Below are 14,930 nucleotides of genomic sequence, written 5' to 3'. Positions count from 1 at the left end.
ATATGCCTTCCTTTGATATTTTGCTTTTATAGTTCCTTGATAATGTGAGAAGTCACGAAAGCGCTTGGAATTTCACTACTCTTTCACAGTGGTTGTTTTGCAATATATGAGAGAGAAAGAAAGAGAAGATGTTAATGTTTAATAATGCATACCGCCATGTATGACTATATATACCAGTTATGTATACTACAAGCTCAATTCGCAGATCCTCGGCAGCCCGATACAGATCAGTTAAAATCATTTGTCCAGGTATATAAACACCTTTAGAAATTATTTCTTTTATTCAAGATTTTTGGATGCTGCAGTCTTCGTGAGTTGCTAATAATGACCTCCAAAAGACGAACGCGCGTAGCAACACTACAGATTCAAAATAACACACTGTGGAGATCTCCCAAGGGGAAAAAAAGCCGAGCTAATGCTGAGTTCAGTTGTGAGACGAGCAGTAAGCATTAGCAACGTTCGTAAACAGTGAAGTTTGAGAACTAACTAAAAAGACGGTTTGGCGAAGCGAGAAAGAAGTTAAAATTTTCGATAAATCTACGGAAAAGAAACACCGTTTTTTAGTAACTTTTGGGGAAAATACCAATGATTGTTGACGCGCTTGCTATAACACGTATTGACACATACAGTATTATAAATATGTACATATTGATACAACACAAACGACCTGCAACGCCCAAAAGTGCAATATATTTTTCCCTTGCAAAAATATTTCCAAACGTTCACACGATAACAGAATCTTTTATGCATATGTATGAGCGTGTTTGATCGTATTAATGGGAATTAAGTGGCTTTCAGGAATTGACGTTGTATCGGAGTGCGAATATGATAATAAAAATAAAAGAATCACAAAAACCGGTTTTCCATATTTAAGTTTTGGAGGCGAGGTACGTTGTCTGCAATGTTGAGGATTGCTGGATAATTGCATTTTGGGTCATTCTGACTGATATATATGTCGTGCCGAATAGGTAAAACTGGTCAATTTGCAAGAACTCATTTAAAATTAAGTCCTTTCTAAAGTTTTCTCTTATACGTTTAAAGATATATTTTTTCAATTACGCTAATGTAAAAATTAATAATTTTCTACCAAAACAACCTTAGAAAAGTTACCTAACCTTATTATAACAACCGTAATTTAATTTAGCCTAATCCAAATAAATATATTTTAGAAAAGTTTACAATAATTTAAAATAAACAAATACAATGAAATATATTTTTTTCGTTAGGTTCAGAATTATTTTTTGGAAAATTATTGAATACACAAATTTTCGCTTGCCTTATTCGGTAAGAAGAATGTTGCTATTTAAGCCAAAATCGCAAGTTTTACCTATTCGGCACGACATGTAATGTATGCGAGTGTTTTTTTTTATTCATGTATACACGCACTCAGTTGTATATATGTAAACATTTTACATATTAAGACCTTCCCTTCCTCTAAAATCTTACTGCACATCCCTTGAGAGTCAGCAGCTCCCCATAGTTAGCGAAGCACTGGTCTAGACGAGCTAGGGCAGAGACATGAGCCGCGGTCATCAGTCTAGACGGAGTCTAGGGTAGAGGCGTCAACGCTATAAATACAAGGTCAACACGGGCATTCGCTCTCTTCCGTAGCGCCTAAGCCACTTGACGCCCTAGAGCGCCCTCGTCGGGCACACCTTCGCCACACTCCAAGTGCACAGCTATTTTTTTTTGTCAGGTACTGACCTTGTGTTTCGAGCGTGTCTGGCGCGCCTCTGTGGCTACTGTTATTGCTGCTACTGAAGATGTCACTTGGCTGCTTTTTATGGCACTCTGCTTAGCGTCAGGCGCACTTATGTTACACTTGATTTCCCGTAGCTGGGATCTAGAGGAAAACATTACAGATGGTACGTAATTCGCTTGTCTGTTCTCTACGTACATGACGCTATACAGGACACACACACACACACACACACACACACACACACACACACACACACACACACACACACACACACACACACACACACACACACACACACACACGGCCTAGTGTCTAATAGTCATGTGCCTAAGACAGAATGGTAACTAACACACGCACGAACCCACGTACGCACACAAAAGTTACTCCAGTACTCCCTTCACTCCACTTCCTTCTTCCTGCATCTTCTACATTTTCACCTCCACCTAGCATCTTCTCTCTCCCTACACCACCTCCACTTCCACTTTCTCTTCCTCCTTGTAGTATCTCCTTGTACTGGTACTGGCCCTGGTACTGGTCCTGGGTGTTGCCACAGGGTGTAGGGGCAACAGCAGCAGTACACCAGAGATCACCATATTTGTCTGCCCACGCCGACTCTCCTTGGCACGCCGCCGCCCCCCCATCCCCACCCTCTACTGTTGCTACTTTTCACGTTGCTGCTACTGTTACTGCTGCAGCTACCCTTTATGTTGCTGCTACTGTTATTGCTGCAGTTACCCTTCACGTTGATACTATTACTATTGCAGCTACCCTTCACGTTGTTGTTACTGTTACTGCTACAGCTACCCTTCACGTTGTTGATACTATTACTGTTGCAGCTACCCTTCACGTTGTTGCTGTTACTGTTGCAGCTACCCTTCACGTTGTTGCTACTGTTACTGTTGCAGCTACCCTTCACGTTGTTGCTACTGTTACTGCTGCAGCTACCCTTCACGTTGTTGCTACTGTTACTGTTGCAGCTACCGTTCACGTTGTTGCTGCTGTTACTACTGCAGCTACCCTTCACGTTGTTGCTACTGTTACTGTTGCAGCTACCGTTCACGTTGTTGCTACTGTTACTGCTGCAGCTACCCTTCACGTTGTTGCAACTGTTACTGTTGCAGCTACCCTTCACGTTGCTGCTACTGTTACTGTTGCAGCTACCCTTCACGTTGTTGCTACTATTACTGTTGCAGCTACCCTTCACGTTGTTGCTATTACTGTTGCAGCTACCCTTCACGTTGTTGCTACTGTTACTGCTGCAGCTACCCTTCACGTTGTTGCTACTGTTACTGCTGCAGGTACCCTTTATGTTGCTGCTGTTACTGCTGCAGCTACCCTTCACGTTGTTGCTACTGTTACTGCTGCAGGTACCCTTTATGTTGCTGCTACTGTTACTGCTGCAGCTACCCTTCACGTTGCTGCTACTATTACTGCTGCAGGTACTACTGATGTTGCTGCTGCTATTACTGATGTTCATACTACTGTTATTGATGTCGTTCCTTGTTATGCAGGCTATTCGTTGCTTTTTTCCACATTAAAAATAACTTATTGTATATTACAGTTTCTCTCACATAAGAGAGAAGCTGGTTGGCTAGTGTCATCACTCCACCACAGCTCCTGATGACGCACAGAGACGTGTGAAAGTACTTGAGCGGAATATTTCCATCCCCCGTGATTTGTCTTGCATTGTTAAGAACGCCTATATACACCTGGAGTATACCCTTAGGTATACCTTGTGTGGAGCAATTGTCAGCTAACAAGGGAAAAACAACCTTACTACCAACAGTTTTTGTAACATCTCTAAATCGTCTCACCAGGGAGAAAAAATGGTGTGTTGACAGATCAACTAACTGGGCTGGTTTAGCGTCGCTACTTGAAGAGTAATAATAGTGAAGACACACGATAACGGGGAAGAGGGTTAAGAAATGGAGGCAGGATAACGGACGGGGGAGCAGAGTCACGAGATAACGGGAGAGAAGCAGAGGCACGAGATAACGAAGGTAGAGGTAAAGGCACAAAAGAACGGGGATAGAAGTAGAGGCAAAAGATAACGAAGTGGGGAAGAAAGCGGCATAAGATAACGAAGTGAGGAAGAAATAGAGGCACAAGATAACGGGGGGATGTCACTACACTTACTATTTGGAATATCACTAACACTCTAGTAAGTTATGGATGTGTACAACTTTACGACTAGTCTCTACAGTTCTTCCATGTGTATTATCACGTATCTCTCTGGCGTTCTCTTTAGAGTACATTCTCAGAGAGGTACACAAATAACCCGCACATAAAAGAGAAGCTTACGATGACGTTTCGGTCCAACTTGGACCATTGACAAAGTCACTTTGACTTTGTCAATGGTCCAAGTCGGACCGAAACGTCGTCGTAAGCTTCTCTCTTTTATGTGCGGGTTATTTGTGTATCGTTCCAGTCACGGTATTGTGCCTTTTTGTTATTTATTCTCAGAGAGGAGTTCACAGCAGTTTAATACCTTGTTCGATGTATGCATGCAGTAAAAACGCTGTTTTTTCTCCAACTCTGCTATCTCTCCCGCCTTGAATGGAGCTGTCTACAATGATTGGACTAGTGTTACCAGTGGCGTCATCTTCCTGGCATTTACAACATCTGATGTACTGTGTTCTTTACAAGATAGGTCAGCCGATATTACTATACCCAGATATTTTAAACGTCCTTTTCGTTCTGTGGGATGACCCGCCTGTATTTGGAATATCGTTCCTCTCAGTTCCTCTTCTCACATTATCTCAGCAAATGAAATTTGTCACATTTGAACATCATGCTATTTTCCAGAGCATTCTGGTAGACTTTGTTTATATCCCATTAATAACAAAGAAAGGCACAATACCGTGACTGGAACGATACACAGATAACCCGCACATAGAAGAGAGGAGCTTACGACGACGTTTCGGACCGATTTGGTCCAAGTCGGACCGAAACGTCGTCGTAAGCTCCTCTCTTCTATGTGCGGGTTATTTGTGTATTTATATCCCATTGTAGCTTTTCCGGTTTCCTCTACCGAGGTGACTCATGCTAATTTTTGTCATTCGCAAAGGATGATACAAAGCTCTGGTTCGTGTTTTTATCAAAATCTCACAGAGCACCAATATTTTCTGATACATGTCTGCTGGACCAACGTGGTACCAGATACTAGAGTATGTCTGCTACAATGCTGCTGTCAACTACCTTCCACTCAACACGTGGCAGACTGGAATCTCCAAGGAGGATAACATTTGGTGTAGGGTTTTCCAGGTAATAAAGGCAGTGGTTTTTATGCAAGAATGATTACCAACTTCCTTTCTCCACTTTGACTACCGGTATTTCTATACTTTCTCACAAGAAAGCGAATCTCTAATATGGATTCGTACGACTTCTTTATTCTCAAATCTACATACAATATAGGTTTGTAACCATACCTCGTTGTCACAAACTTCACAAACGTACGTACGTACGTGTGTGTGTGTGTGTGTGTGTGTGTGTGTGTGTGTGTGTGTGTGTGTGTGTGTGTGTGTGTGTGTGTGTGTGTGTGTGTGCGCGCGCGTGCATTTCTGTAAGGAGTCCACTTATATAATTAATTTTCTTATTGGCCTTGGGTGTACAACACATCTCATTTGTCTTCCATACTAGTTGTAATCTATGTTCTACTATGCTGTGTGAATGACTGATTTTTCTTTCTCCACTGCCATGCGACTGTCCACTACTTGTTAATGTTCATTATTTGCCTCTATTTTTTGCATGCTCGTCTCTCTCTCCGTCTGAAAAACGTGTAGCTGTTTGTTTGCCATGCCCGTTTTCTTCGTGCAAGGTTTTGAAGCGTTTCGTTTGCCTTCGTCCTCAAGTCCGGGCAACGAAAAATCAAAGCACATCTCCAGGTTTACGTACCTACATTCCTTGTTAAAGTGACAACTAAGCCTCCTTAGCAAAGCACATTTTCTCATTTAAATGTCCTCCCTTCCTCATGCACCTGCACTCCCTTGCCTGCCAACTTGCCCAGACGTCTCAGCTACACACTTTACCCCAGGGAGAGGTGTGCGTACATATCACAGTACATACGCTAAGAGTTCCTTCAGTTGCTGTTTCAGATATTAAAGAAGCCTCTTGACTGGTTAAGAACAGGTGACGGACTGCTCTTCTGACACTGGCCATTACTAGTGGTAGTAGTAGTAGTAGTAGTTGTAAGTGGAGTAATAATAATAATAAATACAATAATAATCTTTGTATAGTCGACAGAGTTAAAACCTAATAATACAACCACCACCTTCACTTCCCAGGACGCTACCTCCCACCTGCACAAATATACATAATGTCAGATAGAGCTGTGTAGAATACGAAATATATTTGTGTATTCTGGAAATACTCAACGGAGGAACTGGAGATACAGCTGGGAATACTTAAATACCTGCCATGAAACACGGGCACTTTACTGAAATTAGAAATATATCGGAATATATCAGTATTTCTAGCTCGAGAGAGAGAGAGAGAGAGAGAGAGAGAGAGAGAGAGAGAGAGAGAGAGAGAGAGAGAGAGAGAGAGAGAGCTAGTTCTTAGCTTATAAATAAAGTTAGGAACCTTAACTTAACACGCACGCACGCACACACACTAGCGCGTCCTAGTCCTGCACTACCACGGTACCGTGATGGCTACAACAGATCTGATAACTCTACAGATTTCAGCTTCCTGCCGACGATCAACGACAGGAACCGAGTCACAGATAAATCATCTGTTAATTTATGAGCTACGTAAAAAATCCTTCCAACAACAGTTCGGTTTCTTGCTCGTTGAACTTATAATCTGACGATGGTGAGCATTGTTGCTGTTGTTGCTTACAGCAATTACTGCAGGCACTGAAATGTGAAAACAATCTGCATTGCAGTTATTTCTTGCAAATATATTTTTGCAAACGTATTTTCGTGTGTAGCCCTAGATCCAACTAAAATTTTTATTTATTTTATTTTCCTCGTCTCTCTTCCCACATCGTTCGTACTCTTATTTCCTCTCCCTTCCTCTCTTACTCTCGTCCCTCTACCCCTTATTTCCTATCGTTCTCTCGCCATAATTTCCTCTCCACTTTTCCCTATTTCCTTGCCCCTCCCTTCCCTCATATCGCCTTTTTTTTCTCATGCGTCCCACGTAGTATTCCAAACTTCCGTGTACTCATCATTTCAAAGGGAATCTAAATTCTCTGCGGCACTGGAAACTTCTCAAATGAAAAATTCCACAGAAATGAAAGAAGAAAATAATCTCTTTAGATAAATATTAATTTTATTGATTTATCAATTCTGAAAAAAAACATGATCTTCAAATATTAAATCTAGAGTTTGTAACAGTTGCTGGTTGTAGATATGGCAATGTCATTGAAAGAATCTTAAAAAAATTGGATGAGGAGCTTGGAAAGGTGTATATGGAAAAATAAGCTGACAGCAAGTACCAAATAACTGTAATATGAGAATATGCGGTAATCTAGAAAATGACAGAGCGGAGAAGAAACAAGTGAAGAGGTACTGAAGTGATGTATTTAGATATTTTGGAGTGTATGTATGAAAAGACAAATCAACAAAGGCTGAAGTCGTCAGAGACTATGATGGAAAGAAAGATGGAGAAGTGATGGGGAATCTCTAGACACAGAGTCTCGTAAATGGAAAATGCATTTAGTGTATGGGTTCATGATGTACTCTGTACAACAATCATTATCAGGTCCTTCTCCTTGAGGATTGCAACCTCCGTCTGTACTCCACTTCGGGTATCTTTCGCCCAACTCAATTTCTGCAGCCCTACATTTGCAGGGGTAAGATTCCAGTAATGAATTCTTAGACTCGACCTACAGTTCAGTCATGTCATATCAGGACCTTGAAGAATTGAGACGTGCAACATATGGGAATCTTTACTGAAGAAACGTTTCGCCACACAGTGCTTCATCAGTCCAATATAAAGCAGGAAGGTGTAAGGAGAGGAGAGTTTGAGGTAATCAGTCCCTCAGCCTGGAATCGATGTGTTCAGTCTATCACTCTTGTAGGAAGTACAGCATAAGAGCAGAGAGGTGGCTTGTATACTGTAGTCAGGCGAGTCAAAGCAAGACGCGGCGCCACTGTGTGGCGAAACGTTTCTTCAATAAAGATTCCCATATGTTGCATTTATTTTTATTATATTGTTTATACAAGACATTCTCCTGGTAGGTCACTTATATATGCCACACTTGTCCAGCCAGGAACGTCATCCTACACCATCAGTCTCCTCTCTTATTCTTTTGATCTACTGCAATACCTCTGATATTCGCACCTGCACCTCTACTTTCCTGACCAGCCTCTTGTGCGGTACAATCTCGAATGTTTTCTTGCAATTTAGTATTCAGTCCACCCATCCTCCCTTTCCTGCTATATTTATGTTATATTGCCACAGAAATGATACCGCTTGTCTCGAAGTGTTCCACCATCCTCCTCATTAATATCTCCATTACCTTACATAGTTTGTCAAGGAAACTGATCTATACATCAAGCAGAAGCCTATAATTATGAAATTATTTGGGCTAAAATATAGTGTATCAGAGGTTTGTTCAGTGGGGCATGAAAAATTGAAAAACATACGGAACATATGGGAATCTTTATATCTTATAACTTCCTGCTTATACAAAGCAGGAGGAGTTTGAGGTAATCAGTCCCTCAGCTTGGAGTCGATGTGTTCAGTCCATCAATCTTGTACAAAGTACAGCACAGGGCCGAAGCAGTGGCTTATATACTGTAGTCAGATGAGGCGAAGCAGGAGGAGGCGGGGTCATAGTGGAACCATCCACTAGTCTAAGTAGGTCTTCGTCCAAAGATTGGATAAGCTTGGAAGAATTCTTTGTATCAAGCTCCCATGATGATGCAGTATCTGACATATGTGATGAATGGTTTTGAAAACCGACAAGTTGAGGTAACCAGTCCCTCCGGGCTGAGGGACTGGTTACCTCAAACTCCTCCTCTCCTTATACCTTCCTGTGATGAATGGTTTGAAAAACCGATCAATCTTGTAGAATGTACATTCTACAAGATTGATGGACTGAACACATCGACTCCAGGTTGAGGGACTGATTACCTCATTCTCCTCCTCTCCTTACGCCTTCCTCTTTGTATTGGACTGATGAAGCCACTGTGTGGCGAAACGTTTCCTGAATAAAGATTCCCATATGCTGCATAAGTGTCTCAATCTTATACCTTCCTGCTTTGTGTAAGACCGATGAAGCCACTGTGTGGCGAAAAGTTTCTTCAATAAAGATTCCCATATGTCGCATGTCTTAATTCTTCAATTAGGGTGTGGACAACTTTTTCCCTCAGTTAAACCCTGCTACAATCTCCTTTACCTGGACGCTATTTAAAAAATAAATAATACATGTTACTTTGTATAAAATGCATCATTTTTAACACACCACGGAACGGGTGGGATTTGAATTCAATGGCGAGTGAGTGTTATTACGTTTTCGCGAGTCATTTTCTACAAATATACGATCTTCGTTATTTTATTACTAACATGATGTATATGCACGAGGGACAACTGCACAGCCTGAGTGTTGCAAGGGTACCAGTCACTGGGGTTTGCATGTGTTTCAGTCCTACTAACATACTCTCCTCTGCGTCCAGTCTTCCCGGTAGATACCATCTGTCTTGTGTGTCCAATCGTCTATAAAACTTTCCAGATAAGTTTTCAGAGTGCTTACAATACAGATTCTTACGCAGAAATAATTGTACTGTGTTAAAGTAAGCTAGAAACTGTAATATCATTAATTTATAGAATCTATCACTGTCATATTCATTTAAATCAATTATGTATTTCTGCGATTATGATTCGATGATTATTTATCCATACCCATATTAACATAGACAACAGACTTTCAGCATCATAGTCAGAATTCATCAAGTGTCAAAACTTACAAAAAACGGGTGTCAACAAGTGTCAACACACAAAAAAGGTGTCAACATGCATCAACAACTACTAACAAAGAAGTAACAGATGGTAAGGAGCAGAGTACATAATAAAGTGTTAAGGAGAGTAGTGAGGACTTACAGTTGCAGCGTGCGGCTGGGTGCTCCTGTCTGACGTCCCCAGCGCTGCTATGGTACGTGGCCGAGTTGCTATGTCCTACAGGGAAGAGTGGGGAGAGAGGGAGAGTTAGTTGGTGGTGAGAGTTAATGTGGGTGGGGGAGAGAAGAAATTATTAATCACATTCACATGAAATGCTAAACCATGCGAGTCAGTCAGCACCAGGAGCTGTGGAGACTCAATCCTTCGTCTGGTAACAACTGATGGTGGGAGTTAATGTGAAGAGGAAGAGAGACGGAAAGCTAGCTGGTGTTGGTAGTTAACGAGGGAAGGGAGGACATGTAAGGGACAACGGGAATTGGGGATCTGCAGACTGCTGGGAGCGCAGGAGCATCAGTGATCTCTACATTAAAAAGCATACAACATAAAATACACATACAAAATTACATCCAAACTACACCTAGCCAAAAAGTTCTTGAATCAACAAATACAGTCATAAAATGTTAATAACTTTGTTATCGATTTCAAAATCCATTAAATCATGCATATCTAGATTCCCCAGATTATAAAATGTCGCCAATGTCTAAGCAGATAACACGATAATAAAAATTCATTCTGAAACCGAAAAGGCCGAAGTTTAGCGCATGCAACTGACATGTGAACCGCAGACAGTGGTACACAGTGGTTACGGTGAATGTGTGGTCTTTCCTTCATTGGTAGAGAATAATCGTTTAATGATGAATCCTATGGAAGGCGGTGGGCCGAATATTCACGTCCTGCTGAACTGTATACAGCTGGCAGCTTGTCTGCAGAAATCATTGGGTTTGGTACTCTCTCTAACACAGAGCTAGATCCATAGTCACCATGAGCCAAGTCTCCTGTAGAGGGTACTCGACACAAAAACCTTTACCTCCTCATCTGCCTACTTATTGTTCCGAATCAAGACCTGCTCCAGGCAACAGCTGTGCCCAACGTTCTTGTGTTAAATGAAGAAGTGTCAACTACTAGCGAATTTTATGGACTACAGGATGCACTGTGGAATGATGCGACATGGCCGGTAGCGCATTCCTAAGTCGTAGTAAATGCCAAAGATTAACTAAGTAGTGATGAGAGCAGCGAAGATAACGTGAATTTCGACAGTAAACACTAGTGGTGTGTGGGCAAGTCCCACAAGCAAGTCCTCACAAGCTTCTTGTTCTTCCACATGTCTTTTGTTATGATAGAGGGAGGGTCGGGGTGGGATTTGAAGAGAGAGTTTGCTGCTGGTAGGAATTAGTGTGGGGGTGATAAGACAGGGAAGTTAGATGGTACTGAAAGACAACGTGAGGTAGGGAGGAGCTGAAAAAATTAGCTGCCAGTTGCAATTAATAATGAGTATGAGGGAGGAGGAGAGGGAGAGAAAGTTGAGAGAGGGGAGAGGGTAGGGTGAGAGAACGAAAAAAAAGAGGTTAAAAAGGTAAATGAAAGAATATGAATGGGGAAGAAGTGGGTTAGTGAGCGGGGAAGGTGAGAATGGATGAGAGTAATTGTGTGCTTAAAAATAATCGAGTTTTGTTTTAAAACATTCATCGCTGTAAACAAAAAAGCAGATAATAATACTAGACAACAGTGATTAAAAACACACTTTTTTCGTTGGTGAATCCCACTAGGGATAGAACGTTTAGGTCATTGCTTAGTAAACTATTTACGTTTTAACATAACCCAAGCCGCCTGAATATCATGTTCACGTAAATCGTAACCTTCATATTACCAATGACGATGTCACCCTCCGCTACGTAGGAGAGAAATTACGACGGAAGATTACTTTCCACAGTGTTACCCGCTCGGCGGTCCACGTGACAATCACGTAATTCTGATCTCTTCTCAACTGAGCACACTCTTGTCCTCACGCAAGAGGTGCCTTCAACCTCAGGAAAACAGGCAAGCCCCGTGGAAACAAGGCCTCGCTTTGTTCCCACGGCTCACAGGCTTTGTCCCCACGGGGCACAGGCTTTGTCCCCACGGGGCACAGGCTTTGTCCCCACGGGGCACAGGCTTTTCCCAAAGTACCATAGGGATTTTTACCACTGGAAGAAGCTTCTTTTTTCACGGGGAAAAGGCCTTTTCCCACAGAGTAGAGGCTTTCCTCCATACTGCAAGAGTTAATTTAAGTTTATACAGTACTGGTTACCAAGAAAATGACTTAAACTTCTGTGGATATCTTCAGTCCTACGATCCTCTACATGGGATCATGAGATCCTCTACATGGAGTCATACGATCCTCTACAAAGGGTCATACGATCCTCTACATGGGATCATGCGATCCTCTACACGGGATCATGCGATCCTCTACATAGGGTCATACGATACTCTACATGGGGTCATACGACCCTCTACATGGGGTCATACGACCCTCTACATGGGGTCATACGATCCTCTACATGGGGTCATACGATCCTCTACATGGGGTCATACGATCCTCTACATGGGGTCATACGATCCTCTACATAGGGTCATACGATCCTCTACATAGGGTCATACGATCCTCTACATAGGGTCATACGATCCTCTACATAAGGTCATACGATCCTCTACATAAGGTCATACGATCCTCTACATAAGGTCATACGATCCTCTACAGAGGGTCATACGATCCTCTACATAGGGTCATACGATCCTCTACATAGGGTCATACGATCCTCTACATAGGGCCATACGATCCTCTACACAGTCATACGATCCTCTACATAGGGTCATACGATCCTCTACACAGTCATACGATCCTCTACATAGGGTCATACGATCCTCTACACAGTCATACGATCCTCTACATAGGGTCATACGATCCTCTACACAGTCATACGATCCTCTACATAGGGTCATACGATCCTCTACACAGTCATACGATCCTCTACATAGGGTCATACGATCCTCTACATAGGGTCATACGATTCTCTACACAGTCATACGATCCTCTACATAGGATCATACGATCCTCTACACAGTCATACGATCCTCTACATAGGGTCATACGATCCTCTACATAGGGTCATACGATCCTCTACACAGTCATACGATCCTCTACATAGGGTCATACGATCCTCTACACAGTCATACGATCCTCTACATAGGGTCATACGATCCTCTACACAGTCATACGATCCTCTACATAGGGTCATACGATCCTCTACACAGTCATACGATCCTCTACATAGGGTCATACGATCCTCTACATAGGGTCATACGATTCTCTACACAGTCATACGATCCTCTACATAGGATCATACGATCCTCTACACAGTCATACGATCCTCTACATAGGGTCATACGATCCTCTACATAGGGTCATACGATCCTTTACATAGGGTCATACGATCCTCTACATGGGGTCATACGATCCTCTACATAGGGTCATATGATCCTCTACAAGGGGTCATACGATCCTCTACAAGGGGTCATACGATCCTCTACATAGGGTCATATGATCCTCTACATAGGGTCATACGATCCTCTACATGGGTAACAGACTGTCTTTTATACAATATAACGTTTAAGACATGTTCAGTAAAAGGAGTCACTATCATAAATGTTTAAGTTTAATGTTAAGTAACTACCTTCACTTGTCTGATCAAAAACTACTGTACTTCTCATTATTTAAACAGATCAAACTAAGTGAAAAAAAAATCGATCCTATAGCAGCACGTTTTAGGCTTGTCCAGGTACAGGTTAGGTGAAATTTTAAGCTATTCGCAACACTGGCAACTTTCTATAACTAATTCAGAGCAACTGGTTTTTACCAAAAACCTTTAAAATGTCATAATAATTCTTTATTAAAATACAATCTGCGTCGAGTTAATACAAATTTATGTTTTGAAAAGTCGTTAGTGAAATACGTTCATTTCAGTTTCCTAGTTAACACAAATATGTATTATTTTGAAACCTCATTAGTGAAACACAAGGACAGTATTTTAGTTTCATCTTAATCAATACAAAAACTGAATCTGTACAATTCCGAGTGATTTTTTTTAGATGGAATTTTACTTATCAGGAGAACTACGAAAATTTCTCTCTACGCGGATCTTAGTGATACCATGACTCACTCGTTGGTATTTTCGGTCATTTTGACCGAGGCTGCCGCTGGGTTAGCGGTCTGCCCAGTAAAAATATACTGTGACATGATAATAGGTCTTCCACACTATATAAAAAAAGCATAACACAACAGTGTCTTAAGCATTTTTTTTATACTATTATAATAATATTAAAAATGAAAAGAAGTAAATATTAATCAAAAACAATTTAGCAAAAGAATTATTCCTTAATTAAAACTGCATTGTGTTGTTAAATTTAAATGGGTTTTTCAAATGTTCCACTGATAGTGTTCCATTTCTGAATTACTTTTTTTTAAAATATTTCTAATTATATTTTTTATTAAGAATATTCATTAATAATTTTTACAGCTGATAGTCATCAGTAATCACTAGTCATTATAATATGTCATAAAATGTGATCTATATTTATAATTATGTAAAATCATTGTGTGTTTAGTCCATCAATCTTGATAAAAATACAGCATATGCCCGGAGGAGATTATATACCACAGACGGGCGAGGCGAAGCAGTAGAAGGCGGCGTTACAAGTGGAAAAATCCATAGGTGGAAGTAGGTCCTGCCTATAGGTTAGGCCAGGGTAGAATTCCTTGTATCAAGGTTCCAAGATGTTGCTGTGTCTGACAGGAATTGTTATATAAATGGTTCGGAGAACCGACAAGTTGATAAATGAGACAGACACCTGTGCAACACCTAGTTATCTTTGTAGAAAAGTTTTGCTAATCAGCGACTTCCTCAGTCCAAAACAGAGATGACTTATGGACTAAACACACTGACTTTATAATCGTTATAATGATCGAAAAGTAGTACAGTACCATTAAAAGGGACACTTCATGAATGATTATAATCAACATCAAATATAAAACAATTCCCTTACAAATTTCGTGTACATATGCCACGCATTACACAACGAGAGTTTTGCTAAAAATGGATGGCAGTGTGTTCACTGTTATAACAACACTGCAGATATCTTTTTTTGAACTTAGAGATATTATATTGATGTTAAACAGAATTAAGTTAAATCAACCCACACCTTACCCACGTCCCCTCACCCTCACTTCCCTTCAACACCACTATACCCCATCCTGCACCCCTGCCTCCCTTTCCACCCACCACAA

At 41.2% G+C, this 14,930-nt stretch overlaps 1 protein-coding gene across 34 annotated transcripts in view; it reads right to left on the bottom strand.

Annotated features, from left to right (window-relative positions):
* LOC128689952 (uncharacterized) overlaps positions 1-14,930 on the bottom strand; it is a 1,227,005-nt gene that overhangs the window by 308,165 nt on the left and 903,910 nt on the right. For 28 of the 34 annotated variants that reach the window (XM_070088626.1, XM_070088623.1, XM_070088625.1 and 25 more), the window contains one exon: positions 9,752-9,826. The exons of the other annotated variants lie outside the window; for them this stretch is intronic. In XM_070088626.1, the coding sequence (XP_069944727.1) occupies positions 9,752-9,826 (75 nt within the window). The remainder of the gene's footprint in view (positions 1-9,751; positions 9,827-14,930) is intronic. 34 annotated transcript variants of the gene reach the window in all.

This window comes from Cherax quadricarinatus, chromosome 25, assembly GCF_038502225.1.
Source record: "Cherax quadricarinatus isolate ZL_2023a chromosome 25, ASM3850222v1, whole genome shotgun sequence".
NCBI classification, from domain to species: domain Eukaryota; kingdom Metazoa; phylum Arthropoda; class Malacostraca; order Decapoda; family Parastacidae; genus Cherax; species Cherax quadricarinatus.
Note: the sequence above shows the minus strand (reverse complement) of the source record. Positions and strands in the feature narration are given on the sequence as shown.